Source organism: Micromys minutus, assembly GCF_963924665.1.
Source record: "Micromys minutus genome assembly, chromosome: 17".
NCBI classification, from domain to species: domain Eukaryota; kingdom Metazoa; phylum Chordata; class Mammalia; order Rodentia; family Muridae; genus Micromys; species Micromys minutus.
This window is the reverse complement of record NC_137952.1, coordinates 26602815-26620191: the sequence shown is the minus strand read 5'-3', so window position 1 is coordinate 26620191 and position 17377 is coordinate 26602815. Positions and strand designations below refer to the sequence as shown.

At 48.9% G+C, this 17377-nt stretch overlaps 1 protein-coding gene across 1 annotated transcript; it reads right to left on the bottom strand.

The window, feature by feature from the left end:
* Positions 1–9530: 9530 nt before the first annotated feature.
* Positions 9531–16429, bottom strand: DISP2 (dispatched RND transporter family member 2; the record flags this gene model as incomplete). The annotated part of the gene is made up of 7 exons (XM_080931002.1): positions 16113–16429; positions 15721–15750; positions 15456–15579; positions 15074–15189; positions 14776–14903; positions 14179–14276; positions 9531–12758 (listed from the first exon to the last, which is right to left on the bottom strand). The coding sequence occupies exons 1-7, from the start codon at positions 16424–16426 to the stop codon at positions 9531–9533; spliced, it is 4038 nt and encodes a 1345-aa protein (XP_080787128.1). The 5' UTR covers positions 16427–16429.
* Positions 16430–17377: the final 948 nt, after the last annotated feature.

Genomic DNA, 17377 nt, shown 5'->3' with positions numbered 1-17377 from the left:
AGTTATCAGCCAGCCCGCAGAAATCAAATATCACGTCTGGGAACCAAGACATTCCAATTGGCCATTTTATACAGGTCAGCTGGACATGATAGCCAGTCTCATAATTTTCAGTCATCCAAGTTAAATAAAAAAAGCTAGTGTGGGTTAGGATAAGGCCTTCAGTAATACAGTTAGCGGGGATGATAGACTCAGGACTGAGTGAGTCAATTTTAACTTGAGGGGATTGGTGCCCTTTTGAACCTTCCATTCCACTGAGGCTGGAGTCAGGTAGTGTTCTTTAGTGGAGAAGGGATCAGCAGGTCTGGTGTGTGTGTAGTGCACCCAGGTAGTGATTCGTCCACTTTGATGGCAGTCAGCAAGGTCAAGAGGATGATGTAAGGTCCTTTCCAGCTGGGTTCAAGCATGCCTTGGCAAAATCTCCTCACATAGACTCAGTCTCCTGGTTGAAACTTATACAGTTCTGGAACCAGACCCACTTCATAATGGGCATGTAATTAAGGTCAAACATATTTCTAAAACTGTTTGGTAGCTAAATGGTTAAATCATCATTCTCCAGTTGTGCAATGGCTGCCAACTGCAGGATGGGCACAATGGAAACTGGAATAACCCTTGGGAGGTTAGTCCCATCTGGCAAGGAGAATTTCTTACCCCATAATAGGGCAAAGGTAAGGAACATCATCCAGTACCCAGCATTCTCTAAGTTAAGATCTCTTTTAATGTTGTAGTCATTCTTTCTATCTGCCCTGAACTTTGGGAATGATATGCACAGTGCAATTTCCAGTCTGCCCCAGTGAACTTTGCTACATCCTGACTTACCTTGGACACAGATGCCTGTCCATTATCTGATCCTGTCATATGGGAAAATCCATACCTGGTTAAGATATCCTCCAGCAATTCCTTAGCCACTATCTTGGCTATTTTAGTCTTGGTTGAGAATGCCTCCATCCATCTGGAGAAAATGTCCACAAATACCAGCAGATACTTATAGCTGAACCTTCCCAGCTTGACCTCTATAAAGTCAGTTTCTCTGTAGGTCTTTTGTCTCTCGCCTTACAGTCGGAAACCTGGATATTTAGGATTGCTGGGTGTATTGGTCAATTGGAAAGCCTTACAGTTTGTCCCTATATCCTCAAGAATGCTCTGTACATCCTTGAAAGTCACTTTGGATTGTTTGACCACATCTGCCATTCATTTGACACTCATGTGGGTGACTCTGGATTTTTCTACAAATAATTTTTGCAAAAGAGGTAGGTAATATTAGCTTACCTTCAGTTAGTCACTACCAGCCCTCTAGACATTGACTCATGGGCTGCTTTTTTTTCTTTAGCCCAGTTAATTTCTTCTTCTGTCTAGACCAGTTGCTCTGGCCTGTTAGGATTGGGTGCTTCAGGTAAGACTGTAGCCAATACAGAGATGACAGTTTTCTACAAAGTTATGTCCTTAGCAGCCTTGTCAGCTAGGTTGTTTCCTCTACTCACCTTTTTGGTGCCCTGGGCAATGAATGATTGCCAATAGTTTTGGCAGACAGACTGCTTTAAGGAGTTGTAGAATTTTGTCGTTATTTTAATAGCTCTTCCTTCTGCTGATAGGAGCCCTTCTTCCTGGTAAGTGGCTCTATGTACATAAGCAGTTGCAAAAGCATACCAGCTGTCTGTGTAGATGTTAGAAGCCAGTCCTTTCCCACATTGAGGGTCTGTGTTAAGGCCTAATTGTGATTGGCAGCCTCCTTTAGACTCTTTTCCTCTAGCAATCCATTGGAGCTGGCATTTTCTTTCCCCTGGATCCAAGGTGTTCTTGGCTAGAAAGACTCTGGCCAAATCTCTATTCAATGTCTTTCCTGTCAATCTTTCTCTGTTATTGTGTACCTTCTCTGCAACTTCCACTAGATCCCTAATGACTTTTCTCCTAGTCTTTCTTGCCTCTGTAATTTCTTCCTGATGTCCAACACTAACTGGTTGATGAAAGCCAGGACTACCATGCTAGAATTCTGTTTTCTCAGGGTCTACATATGAATAGCAGTGGAAAGCCTCCATGAAATGTTCAAGAAATGCTGCTGGACTTTCATCTGCTTCCTGCCTATCATAAACCTTAGCCGAATTATTGGGCTGCTTAGCAGCTTTTTTAAAACCTATTAACAGAGCCTGGTAGACCTGAAGATACCCCATAACTTTAGCCATGTTGAAACCCCAGTCTGGTATGCTAAGGGGACCATCTTCCATCCCTGGTAGGTTGATGAGTAAAGAGAACAGTGTCTAAGAGGTCAATAAGGTCCTTAGGGTTCTTAGAAAACTGGGCATTTTTTGTCTTCCAATTTTAGAGGTCAGCAGCAGTGAAGGGCCAGTAGAAGTGAAGTTGATTCCCATGTTGTTCTGCCGGCCCCATTGCCTATAGTGCTGGAACAGTAAAATCTGCTTCTATCCTTCTAGTGTCAGGGGACACAGTATGCCTGTGCCCATGTAGATCCCCTTTTGAGCCCAAAACTGATACCACCAGGGCATGTAGTGGGGCTGGAGCCAGCTCCAGTTGTTCCCAATTGCCCTGTGGCACAGGCCAAGAAGATCCATAAAGAGGTGGTGGGGAAGTAATGAGGTCTTTGGGGTACTATTGTGTAAAACAGGGTAGAGGAACTGTTGGTCTGGGAGGTTCATGCTTGTTGGTCCAGGGTTGGAACTATCTCTTGTCCAGAATCAGTTCTCCGCACTTTTTTCTCGGTGTATAGCATCCCAGGAGAGGCGGGAGGAGGCTTTCTGGGGCGCTGAGACCCGGCAGAGCAGCGGAGGCGCGCCCTGTCGCAGGTCAGCTGGTGCTGCTCGCCGCTCGCACGTGATGACTTTCCGGGAACCTGCGCCTTAGCGCTCGGGATTCTGGTGAAGCCGCTGAGCTCTGTTGCTGTTTTCTTAAATAAAAAAAAAAAAAAAAAAATCTCTAGCCTCACTTACATGTGTTCACCTGAGTATAGGCACCAGTGGTGATTTGAAAGAAAATGGACTCCATATACCCTCAGGAAATAGCAATGTTGGAGGCGTAGCCTTGTTGGAGTGGGTGTGGTCTTGTTGGAGTGGGTGTGGTCTTGTTGGAGTGGGTGTGGTCTTGTTGGAGTGGGTGTAGCCTTGTTGGAGTGGGTGTAGCCTTGTTGGAGTGGGTATGGTCTTGTTGGAGTGGGTGTAGTCTTGTTGGAGTGGGTGTAGTCTTGTTGGAGTGGGTGTAGTCTTGTTGGAGTGGGTGTGGTCTTGTTGGAATGGGTATAGCCTTGTTGGAGTGGGTGTAGCCTTGTTGGAGTGGGTGTGGTCTTGTTGGAGTGGGTGTGGTCTTGTTGGAGTGGGTGTAGCCTTGTTGGAGTGGGTGTGGTCTTGTTGGAGTGGGTGTAGCCTTGTTGGAGTGGGTGTGGTCTTGTTGGAGGAAGTGTGTCACTAGGAGTGGGCTTTGAGGTTTCAGAAGCCTAAACCAGATCAGGTGGCTCACTTGCCATTCCTGCTGCTTGCCCATCCAGATGCAGAACTTGACATACAGACAACTGTAATTCTTGCCACAATGATAATGAATGAAACTTCTGAACTGTAAGGCAACCCCAATTAAACATTTTCCTTCATAAGAGTTGCTGTGGTTCACTAAGTGATATATGTGTGTGTGTGTGTGTGTGTGTATGTATAGTATGTGTATGTATGTATATGTGTGTATGCATATATATTCATGTATATGTATATGTATATATGTTCGTGTGTATGGGTATTTTGCCTGCACCTATATCTGTGTACTGCTTTTGTGCCTAGTGCTTGGAGGCCAAAAGAGTGTGTCATATCTCTTGGAACTGGGACTAGGATGGTTTTGAGCCTCGATATGGGTACTGGAATTGACTCTAGGTCCTCTGGATGACCAATAAATATTCTTAACTTCTGGGCCATCTCTCCAGCTCCGGCAGTGTGTGCTGTTAACCACAGCTCTCTGGCCTCTCTGAAACTGTATTTTTATTTTATGTGTATGCGGAGGTAGGCACTATGTGTGAGCAGGAGCCCTTAGAGGTCATGAGATGTGTCAGGTAACCTAGAACCCGGTTTACAGACAATTGTGAGCTGCCATGTTGGTGCTGGGAACTGAACTGGGGTTCTCTGGTAGCTGGTGCTCATAGCCATTTGTATCATCTCTTCAGACCCTGTAGTCTTAAAAAGAATTTCGGTAACAGCCACAGAGCTGCTGCTTTGGGAGTACTCGCAGAAGTTCTTTTATACTTTGTTCCCTCATTAATCTCACTCCCAGAGCTCTTCTGTGGCTATGGTACAAAGTGGCTGTCCAGAGCCACCTGAGTTAGAGGGACAAGGGGAAGTTCTATAAGAAAGCTGGTTGATCAATTCTTGGGGGAGAGTAGCACGTCAGTAGGCAGCATTCCTCCATGGCCTCTGCATCAGCTCCTGCCTCCAGGTTCCTGTCCTGTTTTAGTTCCTGTCCTCACTGTTTGTGATGATGAACATTTATTTGAAACTGTGAGTGAATTTCCTCCCAGAGTTGCATGTGGTCATGGTGTTTCATCACAGCAATAGTAACCCTGACTAAGACAAGAGAGATGCTAAAAGGTAAATTCCTGAAAACTGGATGTTCTCATACCCCCCGAAGAAGAGCATCAGCTCTCGTGTAAAAAGCCTGTCATAAAAAGTTCAAGAGGAAATTAGTGGACTGTCGTGGCCTTCCTTCATCATCATAGTTAGGATGGGGAATCCAGGCCAACGTGGAGACAAGGAAGTCAGAGATTTGATAGCCTGTCTGGGATTGGCAGGCTTTTGTTTGTTTGTTTAAGATTCATTTTTATTATTTTTAATTATGTATATTTGTGTGTCTTTGTGTGGGTCTACATGTAGAGCAGAGGCACCAGATTCCCCTAAAGCTAGAATTACAGGCTGTTGTGAACTGCCTAACATGCTGGGAAACCACCTTGGGACCACTTCAAGGGCAGTATATGCTCTTAACCACTAAGCCATTTCTTAAGAGATTTTCTCTAGGTAGGCTTTTCCTGGTTGACCTTAATCTCTTGGTTCTGGTGTCTCAGGTGTGTGATACATCTCCTAATACAATTCCAGTCCTGGGACTATAGGCATGAACCACCATGCCTGTGGAACCCTAGTTTTCCTTGGGAAGAATGACTTCTTCTGTTCTCTGCAGCAGGGGTGGGAGGAGCCAGTGAGTGAGTGAGGAGCACCAGATGTTGGAAGGAGATGGGAAAATTACTTAATAGTCATCTCAAATGATGGAAACCAGTAGTTAGAGCTTCTGGCTAGGCATGGCTGAGGGTTCAGGTGAAGATGACAAATTCAAACCTGCACTCAAAAACTTCATCAGTCTGCTCCAGTCTGTGGCTTTGTTTGTTTTAGAGATGTAGCCCAGGCTGATCATATTAGCCAAAGATGACATTGATGATCTCTGCTTCCACTTCCCCATGCTAGGCAGGCACTCCTCCAACTGAATAAATCCTTAGGCTCTGTTGTTTTATTTTAGTCATGGTCTCATGTAGCCCAGGATTGTCCTATACTTACTGTGTAGCTGAGGCTGCTCTCAAAAATTCCTGTCTGCCTGCTTCTCCCTACCAAGTGCTGGAATCACAGACCTGTGTCACCTTGCTCAGCACCCAGGTGAGTGTGAGTGCTCTGTGGAGAGAAAATATTTCTTGAATTTCGCAGAGCACACATGATGCTTTCTTTTTATAAGCCCCGGCAGCATGCTCTTAAACCTCACATGTCCAGGGCCATAAACTTAATTCAACTGCCCTAAATATAAGGTAAGTAAACGGATATACTGAAATGCAAAACTTCTAATGCTTTAGATCTTCATTCCAGCATCGGGGTTAGAGGGTGTGCACTGCCTACTATTAGTCTGGTCCACTCTAAGTGTGAAGGTATATTCATATTTTTTTCTCTTATTGTTTGCTTTCCCAGCGCTGTCGGATGCACATGCTGGACTGGCAAGCTCTTCATCACTCCACCACTGACCTATACCCTCAGCCCCAAGGTGACATTTTAGGTTTTTCCAGTCCCCTAGGCCTGGTGTCATGGAGAACAGATATGGTTAATTCGTCAGCTGCCTTCCTGTAGAATTGTGCGGCAATGACTTACAAGAAAGGGGCCTCAAAATTCTTTGGGGGGAAAAAGATTCTTAGGTGTACCTGAAGTCCTGGTGCCAGCACATGCACCCCTCCCACACTCTGAAGATTGTAAGAGATCGATCGGGGAGAGGGGAAAGCGTGCCTGTAGAATCTTTGTGGGGAGGGCTTTTTGAGACTGGCTTCAAACCAGCTCTAAGAGGATGGCCTTGAACTCTTGATCCTCTTGCCTCCCTTTCCCAAGTTCTGGGATCACGGGCATGCACAACCACACCCAACCAAAGGAGCAACTTTTCAGGGTCTATGAACTGTAGTCTCCCACTACACACAGTGGAAACGCCAAGGTCAACTGCTGAGAAGTTACGGTACTCTCCTCTTGAGTTAAGGCAAAGGCTTGTGGATCGCGGTGTCTTCTGATGCTGACCATGTGATGTACCACTAAGCTACACCCAGCCCGAGGCAGAACTGCTTATACTAGGGAACATAAGTCACTTTATCCTCCCTGTGATGACCCTTCTTCCTAGCCCAGCTGTGTGATGGAGCACACAGTACGTGGTACATATAAGCCAGGGTTCTGTTGAGTAGCCATAAGCTGAACAAGTGGAATATTTGGGTGTAACCTGAGAAATGTGCCTCTTCTCCCCACTCAGGTTTAAATTAGGTACTAGTGACTGCTTAGGTTTCCAAATACTAGCAGTTAGCTCTTCTCCCTCTCCCTCCCTCCCTCTTTCCCTCCCTCCCTCTCTCCCCACTCTCTATCCCTCTCCCTCCCTTCCTTTCAGACATGGTCATGCTGTGTTGTCCAAGCTGTCCTTGGTCTCCTGGGTTCAAGCAATCCTTCAGCTTAGCTTCCCATGCAGCTGAGACTGCAGGTACATGCATGGAGCCCAGCATGATCAGGAGCCATTTATCTCAAATTAGTTATCTTAGGAGGAGTTGGCTTACACAGCCCACTCTCTGTGGCCTTTCCAACCACACAGACCCATAATATCCGAGGTGTGTGTGTATGTGTATAAACCACATCCAACCTGAAAGCATTAAAATAGAAAAGAAAGAAACAAAAACTCACCACACACATATTATTTTTTCTTCTCATTATTACAACACAGTGTAAGGACTGACATAGCATTTACATCATATTAGGCATTATAAGTACTCTAGAGAAGATTTAAAGAATACAGGAGATTATGCATCATTATATGCAAATACTATACCATTCTACAGAAGGGACTTGAGCATCCTCAGATTTTGGTATGCTGGAGGGTGAAGGGTGGGCTGGAACCAGTTCTCCATGGATACTGTTTTCCACATTCTTATGTTTCTGCTCCACTTGTCCTGGGCTACTTGGGGTGGGAGGTAGGTCTTGATAACACAAGAATTCAATAAAATAAAACAAAAATGTCCTCTTGCCTCCTGCTTTGCCTTAGGTTGTTTGGCACTGAAAACTTCCTTCCTGATACTCATATATAAAATGGCCTAGATTGGTGGACTTCGTGCCATAATCTCTGGGTCTTCCAGCAACCTGGAGACTCCTGGAGAGCTGCACTGGAAAGGGAAGCTGAGTTGGTGCCCCCCTGAAGCTCCCCTAACGCTCACACCCATGGGAGCAGGAGTTTTAGGCACAGCAGTTCTTTGAAAGAATGATCCTTAGTCTGTAGAGTTGGGTCACCATGCCCCTCCTGTCTGAGATGCTTGACCTTCTGAGGCCCAGCTCAAACCATCCCTCTCCAGAAGATCTTCCTGCTCACCTCATGCTGGGTACCTGAGCTCAGCAGTAACACTGGCCCACTAATGCCTGCTTCCCAGCTGAAGGCCAACTCTCCCTTTCACACCTCTCTTCCTTTATAACACCATTTCCAAAGCAGGTGTTCAGTAAACTTGCTGATGTTGCCTAGTGTCATGAGCCGTGTCACATGAGATAAAGCCTCAGGACAGAATTCATGCTTTGGGTGGGGAAAGCCAATGGCACTGCAGCAGACAGTCAGTCAGGAGGAGACGGGGAGTTAATAGCAGCAGACTGAGTCAGGAGAGCACCCTGCCACCAACCAGTGAGGCCATCAACCAACCTTACTGGTCTTGAGTCTCCCTAGCGCCCTAGAGAGGCCTAGTCTTTAGAAACTGGGGGCCTGACCTAGAGAAACATCAGGATCATAGACAACCCCACAAGAGCAACTCTGTGTTTCTGTCTTAACTGGATCCTGTTCACATTCTTCTGCCCCTCAGTACCTCTTCTGGAAAAGCCTGTCTGTACTCCTCAGACATGGAAAAGGCATGCCCTTGAAGCCTAAGCTTCAGCTTGGCTGCTTATGACCTGGTAGGTCCCATTGCTAGTAGGCATCTCAGAGAGTTTCAGAGAACGGGCGGGGAGGGGGAGCTCAAAGGAAACGATGAAGTCCCGGGTCTACTCAGACTACAACTCTTTCTGGAGGTGGAGGCCCAAAAGGAAGGGAGGGCTTACAGAGAGATGCCCAAGAAAAGAGAGTAGGTAAGTGCCAGAAGCAAAGGATCGAGACAGCCAGGGGCCAGGGGCCCTGAAGCAGACAGTCAGGAGGAGAAAGGAGCTATAGTGGCAGCACGAGGCAGGAGAGGACCCCGCTGCTACCCAGTAACATGACTTTGGGTAACAATCAATCAACCGTCCTTAGTCAGCGTCTTGACCAATGGCAGGCCACTCTGGAGTAAATTTGCCAGGGTCCAAGAAGACTGGCAGGTGTGACAATGGGAAGGGGTGACTATTGTTCACTAACAGGGGAGCATTCTGGAGTCAGCTTCTCATAGGGGTGGATCTTGGAATTTAGGGATGCTCCAAAGCCAACCTTCATGTTTCCTCCTCCTTCTTCTCTCTTGGTATCTACCGCCGTCCTGCTTTTGGAGAACACCTACTAGTATGAATAGATCAGGGCAGTGCAGGACAGAGGCCCATACTCACTTTCAGCCCAGAGAAGCTCCCCAAGAAGTGAAGTGTCCTGATTATGGGCCGATGAGAAGGGGTGAGATTCAGTAGGCTGTGGAGGTTCTTAAGGGTTTTTCTTGTCAGTGAGGTACTCCAGTAGGATCCCAAAGATGGGGTACCTTAGCATCACTGAACTTCTTGCCACCTGGGAGACAGATGAGAAGCCTCCCTGATACCGGAATTGCACATCTGGCCTCCCTCCTTTCCAGAGGAGGGGTCCTTGTTGGCACTGTGGGGGCAGATGAGTCCTCAGCTGGTCACAGGGAGAGCCTGGTATTACCTTGCAAGGTCCTCCCACTGAATCCTCCAGATGTAGGGGTGAATAGCAAAGAGATCAAGGCTGGAACATCTGGCAGGGTTTAGAATCCATAGTTGGAGGGTGAGACATCATGTCGATATGGAGAAATACCTTCAGGCTCTAGGCTAGTGTGGCACCTGCCTTATCTTCACCAACAGGGTCTTGGACCCTGGTCTGGCCTTCTTTGGCCTCTCTCAGCTGCTGTAGCCAGAGGTGTAAGTGCTAGGCCTACGGAGCCAAACATCTGGAAGGTCTGGCTGACTGTTGGGAAGCACCACGGGGCTGATATCACCTGGCCCTCCACGGCCCTTCCACGATAAGTTGCTGTGGTGAGAATTGGGCATGTTTGGGTCATAGATGGTCTCCTTCAGTGCCAGCCAGAGGGTGTCACGCTTTCCATTCAGCTGGCCCCGCTCAAGTATGGGGTGTCCAGTGCCGTTCATGACTTCTGGGGAGGTGCCCACAGAATCTGGAACACGGACACTGGGCTCAGAGGCACAGGTGTCATCTGAGACGCTGAGTCCCTCCAGGGTGCTGGCTGAGGAACACAGGCCATCAGGGAGCTCTTGGACTTTGGGCTTAGGGCAGTGAACAGGGCCTTCTGGCAGGGCCTGCAAGGGCTCCATTTTCTGTCCCTGGCAATCTTGCCTGATCCAGGTTTGGGGGTTGGGACCAGCCTGCTTATACGGAGAGGAGGTCTGCAGGGCTGGACACTGGCTGAAGACTGTCTGGTGGTCCAGGAGCAGATCCCTTGGGGAGACAGGGACTTGGGCGTGGTGGTGGCAGCAGCTGCCATCATGTATCTGCAGGTCTTCAGAGAGTATGGAAGGCCGATGGGAAAGCTTGCTGGTGGCTGTGCTGGTGTCGAAGCTGGGACTCCGGCGCCGCGCCAGGGGCTGCAACTCGTAGTGTTCGGAGAATCCTGGTGGCCCTGTTCGCCCCTTCTCATCAGGATCCTCAGTCCCGGCATCCCACGGCAGATGGGCACAGGGCCACAGGATCTGCCCACAGTTCTTCTCTGGCCCGAAGAAACAGCACAGGGACTGGAAGAAAAAGCTGGCAAAGCCGCAGCCAAGAAACTTGACCATCATGACGATGATTCCCAGCTTTCGGTAGAGCAGTATGGTGGAAGGAAGCATGACCACACCAGAGGCAAACAGCACCCCAGTCCCCACGGCTGTGGCCCGGCTGGTCTGACGTAAGGAGAAGGCCACACGGCTCAGGCGGTCCGGGTGTGGGCACAAGTGATAGGAGATACAGTAGTTGACAGTTAAGTCTACAGAGAGGCCCACAGAGGCGGAGAGAAAGAGCGTCTCGGCAGTGTTGAGTTGCCACTCAAGAAGAACCAGCAAGCCCACAGTGAGCAGCACAGTGCCAGCCACAGCTGCCACAGAGAACAGACTGAGGGGAACATTCCAGGTGCCCAGCAGCAGTGTGGCAAAGGCTAGTGCCAGAGCCAGACCAAGCACCACAGCAGGCTCTGTGCTTAGACTATGCTGCAAGCTGTACAGCTCCAAGGTGCTGGTGAACCAACCCTGGTTGAGGCCGGGAGGTGCCTTGCTCATCTCGGCTGACAGCCAGCGGCTGATTTCGGTGTAAAAGTGGTGGACCGGTCCGTACTCTGTACTATATGGTAAGTTGGTCTGGAACTTCAGAACTAGAGCTGCCAGGTTGCCGTGAGTATCGAAGCGGAGTCCTAGGTCACGTGTGCCATCAGGACTTTGCTCCAGAGCCATCATCTTGAGACAGTGCAGGTAAAGCTGGGGGGCCCAGGGGAATTCTGACTGGCCACAGCATAGATCGGGACCCAGGCGGCCACAGCTGGGGCTCTCCATCCATTGCTGCAAGGCTTCCACTAAACACAGCGTAGGCCAACCCTCTGGCTGGTCTCCAAAGAAGCTCTGATTCTGGGCTCCGTGGCAGAGAGCCAGGAGCCACTCCTGGGCCTCGGGGCTGCTGGGCGAGAAGTCAGGATCGCTTACCACCGAGCTGTTGCTGCGAGGGTCCAGGGGGTCACTAGTGTCCACTGGCAGGACTCCCCACACCAGAACCACTGGCAAGTTGCCGCCCTCGTTTGGAGGCAGATCCTCGTACAGGAACTGCTGGCGGTACTCTGCATCAAAGCGCTCAAAGGGATGGCTAGACCGGAAGAACTGGCCGCCGAGCGGCAGCAGAATGGGCAGTCGAAGGCGAGGGCTGACGCCGCCGATGTAGGCGCCCCCTGCCGCCAACGCAGCGAACCAGCAGATCCAGATGTACCGGAACTTAATGACACCACAGGGCAGCAGGCGCTGGAAGAGCAGGCGCGAGAGGATGGAAAAAATCTTGCGAAGAATGCGGATCCGTCTGTGCAACGCCAGCAACAGCCGCAGGGGGTCGCTGCCACCCCTCTGGCCCTGCGCTTGGGCCACACAGCCGTGGGCCAGGTAGCGCTCGTGGAGCACCACGGTGGCGGGAAGCCAGAGCAGTGTGAGCCCCATGTGCACTAGTACAGCGGTGCCCATGAAAAGAGCAAAGCAACGCACTGCGGGCAGGCGGCTCAGGTAGCTGCCGTAGAAGGCCGCGCTGGTGGTGAGGCCTGAGACCAGGAGTAGGTAGCCAAAGTGGTGCATGGTACGGCCAACACGGTGCGCTAGGCCCCCAGAGGGCACCTGGCCCCTGCTGAGGCGCCACAAATCGAAGAAGATGAGGGTGTAATTAACACAGACGCCACAAAGCAAAAGGAGAGCAGCTAGGTTGACAAAGGGGAAGTAGGCCATGCGGAATGCTACGTGGTAAAGAAAGAAGGCAACCATTAGGGAGCCCAGCACCCCTAGGAGTGACATGAACGTGATGAAGAGTGAGCGCAGGTAGAGAGACATGCCAAAGAAGATGACAACCAGGGCTAGCAAGGGGTACATGGTATCTTCGGCTAAGTAGTACTTCAGCAGTCTGGGTTTGAGGCCCAGGTCCATGCCACTGATGGATGTGTAGTTGTCAGAGACTTTAATTGGGTCACCCAGGCCGTCCAGGTAGATATCTAGAAGAGAGGAGGTCTTTATAATAGGCAGGAAGAGCAGGGCGAACTTGAGCGAGGGTACCTGGTAATCCGCAGTCTGGGGACTCAGAAAGTCTCTGTCTAGCAGGAAGTGCAGGAGTTGATAGACAGAGCTGCTTCCGGTACACTTGGTGGGAACTTGGGCACAAAAGGCGGGCTTGTCCTGCCCAGATCCCACGCAAGCAGGCACCAGGACACCACGATGGTAGAAGGTGGCACAGAACCGTAGCAGGGCCAGTGTGCGGTCTGTATCAGCTTGGGTGGTGTCTTGGCAGGAGGAGCGGTTCGAGAGCACAGCCAGATGGTTGCCCAGGGACCAGCTAGGGCAGCACTCATTGGCTGCTGATCGCTGGCACAGAGCTCCAAAGCTGATGTGAGAGCGGATCTGTAGGGCACACAGGAATGGGGGGGGGGGGTGAAGCTCAGAGGGAAGTCCAGAGGCCCAGATTACCTTAACCCTGTCCTGGGCCCTCTCTCCTCTTGTCACGATGAGAGCAAGTATCTTGACAGCCCAAAGGAAATGCCTTGTCTCAAAGCTGTCTTTGCCCCTGGCTTAGCTTCTAGGAACTCTGTCTTGGTTTTATCAAAGGTGAGGCTGGGGAATTTTCCCCTAGACCTTTCCCGGAGGCTTCTAGAAGGGTTCCTAGAGCCCCTCCCCACCAGCTTTACAACTTCCTAAGTCAGGAATGGGAGTGGATATGACAAGCCATGTATGGAACAAGGCCAAGAGACCAGGGAGCTGGAAGCAGGCAGTAGAAGAGATCCCAGAGTCACTGAAAACTCCCCAGCCTTTCTTACCCTGGGTTGCTTAAAGCCCCTTAAGGCCGGAACTGCCTTTTCCCACCTCGGCCTCCTTTCCTTTTCAACCCTGCTGTTCACATCACAAAGCTCCCACCTGGGAGTCAGATGTCATACTCTGCCCCTAACCACAGGCACATCCTTGGGACCTCCTCCACGGGGATGCTGCGGCTGTACCTTTATCAAGTCATCCCTAGTGCCAGCATTATGTCAGATTCTTCCAAATTCTATCTCATTCCACTGTCACTACCCCTATAAAGGACGTACTATTATTGTCCCCATTTCATATATACCGGGCTGAGGGTGTAGCTCAGTAATGGAGCACATACATACTCAGCACGTATAAGAATCTGAGTTTGATCCCCAACACTACAAAAACCAACCAAAGAAACCCAACCAACCAACAACCAAAACCCAACGCATGAGGCAGTGAGAATTTTAAGAAGTTACACACCAAAGGAACCCTAGGGCTGGCCTTGAACTCAGGAATTGGAAGGCAGAACATATTCTTAACCAGTGTCCCCTGATGCTCTGGACATCATGGTGTGACACAAGGAACTTGGGGTATAGCGCTACAGAGTGGGTTGCATACTGTTTTTAACAGCAAACGTGTTCACAGATGCCATCGTATATGGTTCTCTATTAGAGTAACTGGACTGGCATTGCTTGGGTTGACAAGGCTGCAGCCTTGGAGCCCAGAGTCTCAACTTCCCAGGGCCAGTGTCTCTTCAACACACGTTTGAGATCTCTTTTCAAAACCCTTTAAAACTCCTTATGGTCTGCTTGAGTCCTCTTTGTGATGGGAGGTTAGAGTTTCTATAATCATCCTACTTTTCTTTGCGCTGGCCCAACCCAGAGCCTCCGGGAGAATTGGGATAGTTTTCTTTAGTAGGAAGAGCTCACCCCAGTCCACCTTGGCAGTCCTGGCTAAGCCGTATCTCACGGGGATTAGGCCCTTAGTGTCCTCAGTTCCTACCCACACCCTGGCATGTCCCCAGCCAGCTCACCTGCTCCTGTTCGATGCGACACATGGAATGGATGGCTTGCAGGTTCCACAGGCTTCCCCCAGACGTGGACACAAACACCAGCTTTGCATGGCTTTTCTCTGTAACACAACCCCACACAGCTCAGCCCTTTGACCCCAGAACCCAGACCCTCTAAAAGAGAAGATTCTCATCCTGGGCTACCTGAAGCCTTTGATTCCCAGCAGCCTGAAGCCTATGCTAATGATTAGTCTTTTTTCTTTTTTTAAAGATTTATTTATTTATTATATATAAGTCATCAGACACACCAGAAGAGGGCCTCAGATCTCATTGCAGATGGTTGTGAGCTACCATGTGGTTGCTGGGAATTGAACTCAGGACCTCTGGAAGAACATTCAGTGCTGTTGACCACTGAACCATTTCTTCAGCCCATAATGCTTAGTCTTGATTACATTCATTCGACTTGACTGTACCTAGCTGGAGCACTTGAGACCAACTTCATTACTCCATTTTCCTTGGCTTGGACATGGCTGGTGCCATCTTCCCTTTCTATCTGCCCATTATTTGCTCTGGCCCTGCTCATCCCACACTGAAGTCAGGACTGGCCATGATGCAGCTTACCAGGAGGGCCACAAAAGAAATTCTCCTCTTCTTTGACTTCCACAGGTCCCACCATCCTCTTGGTCCTGACCACACTTTCCTCGGCCCTGCCCCAGGCCACAGGGCTCAGGGTGCTGAGGAGGCTTGAGCTGAGGTAGAGAGAAGAGTTTTCCCAGGGCATTGTTCAGGATGGTGAACTCACAGGTAACGGAAGGAGCGCCAACCGCCTCCCACATGTCTTTGGTGAGGTCACCTGGTGTCCCTTCCTGGAGTTTTTCCTCCCTTTGCTACTCTCAGTGGGAAAATGCGGACATGTTACCTGTTTATCTCAGGGTCTGGAGAAAGAGAAAATAGATTCTTGGGGCCAGTGAGGGCTTGCATGGCTTTCCAAACTTCTAGCTTTCGGCTGATCTCTGTGTCTCGAGGCTCAAAACCCTGCAAGAAGAAGAGCAGAGAGGAACAAGTGCAGGAAGGGTGGGGACAAAGGTAAAGAACCCCCCTTCTGGGCCCTTCCCACCCAGCTGTGCCTCTTTGGTTTCCCCCTACATGGATTGTAGACATATAATTTCTGTGCCATCTCTATAGTTCAGATCCAGAACTCACCAACACCACCTTATCCCCTAAGATAGTCAACTGTCTGCTCCAGACTGAGCTGTAATGTTCAGGGTAGGGGTCTCTCTCTCCCTCCCACGGCCTCTCACCAGTAAAGGCTCAGAAAAGTCAAGCGGTGGGCTTCCCAACAGCCCAGCTAGGGTACAGAGGAAGATGAAGGTCAGACACCCCAGGAGCACAGCCATTGGCCACTCAGCAATCAGATGAGAATAGCTGAAAAAGAGGGCGAAAGCCTACATGAGTTGATGTTGGGTATGGTGGTAAAGGCTGGTGAGCTGGGGTAGCAGAGAAGGGAATCTATAGAGTAGGTTCCATCTTAACCACTCTGGGAGCGCGGAGGAGGACTGGCCCTACCTCTTTGGCATCCGGAAAGTGCGTTCCTGCCTGTGGAAGATAAGAAGAGAAATTTAGCATAGTCTTCTGTTCTGGTGTGTGTGTGTGTGTGTGTGTGTGTGTGTGTGTGTATGTGTGTGGCTGGTTGGGGGTTGGACTGAATACATGTTGGGTTGGAAAGGGAGGGGGTGCAAGACAGAGGACAAAGCACAGAGGAAATTGGTGTTAAATTTTAGTTTCCACCCAAATTCCAGTTTTTGTTTTTGTTGTTTGCTTGTTTTATGCTCCATCCAAGATGCCTCCTCCATCAGAGGCAGAAGATATCCAAGTCTAAGTCCTACTAAGAAATGAATTGGAGGCTTCCGTGTGTGCCGTTTTGTGTCTTTTAATGGCTTTTTCAGCCCCCTCCTTACCTGACACTGACCACATGGCGCTGCACAGAAGCTTGCTTCCAGACCCCATCATGCTGAGAGGGGTCTATGGAAGTGCTGAGGTTGGAGACATGGGCACATAGAGATGCTTGGTCTCCAAATCCTAGTAACGAACTGCCTTCTTGATAGTCTGGAGGCGCTCGAGGAAAGGCAAAATGGCCAGATGTTAACGGACTGGTAGGGTCTACAGCCTGGAGCGTGGAAACTGTTGGTGGTGGTACCGGAGCACCGGTTGGGTCTTCAAGGGGACAGGTGTGGAGGGAACAGCTTCTCTCTGGGCTTGCCTCGGGAGCCATGGCTTTGGCCTAGGACCTGGAAGAAGGTAGGCAGGAAAGATAGAGGTAGTGGGTTATCTGTGTCCCAGAATTGTTCAGTAAGCAAGACAAGGGGATAGGAGCCTAGGGTTGGTGATTTTTTTTCTTTTTCATTTCTGCAGACAGATGAAGAGGGTGAAAGCTCAAATCATGCATGCCAAGATCTACACTCTCACCCAAACATCATGCATTCTTAAAGTATCCCTGACAAACCTGCCATATGTCAGACACTGCTTCATATCAAACATGCTTCTACATACATGATCTTATTTACTGCCTACAAAGCCAAGAAGAATTTTCTTGATTTACAGGTGTGAAAACAGATTCAATGAGAGGTAAAGATTAGAACAAAGTTCAAGCTCTTCTGAACTTATAGACTGTACTTCCTGTATAGTTCTCTGTTTATGTATTTTCTCTCTGTATGTATGTATATGTGAATGCACATATGGGTGTATGTATGTATGTATGGGTATATGTATGTATGTATGTATGTATGTATGTATGTATGTATATATGTATGGGTGTATGTATGTATGTATGGGTATATATGTATGTGTGTATGTATGTATGTATGTATGGGTGTGTATGTATGTATGTATGTGTGTATGTATATGTATGTGTGTATGTGTGTATGGTTGTATGTATGTATGTATGTATGTATGTATGGGTGTATGTATGTATGGGTATATGTATGTATGTATGTATGTATGGGTATATGTATGTATGTATGTATGGGTGTATGTATGTATTTATGTATGTATGGGTGTATGTATGTATGGGTATATGTATGTGTGTATGTATGTATGTATGTATGTATGTATGGGTGTGTATGTATGTATGTATGTGTGTATGTATGTATGTGTGTATGTATGTATGTGTGTATGTATGTATGTGTGTATGTATGTATGTATGGTTGTATGTATGTATGTATGT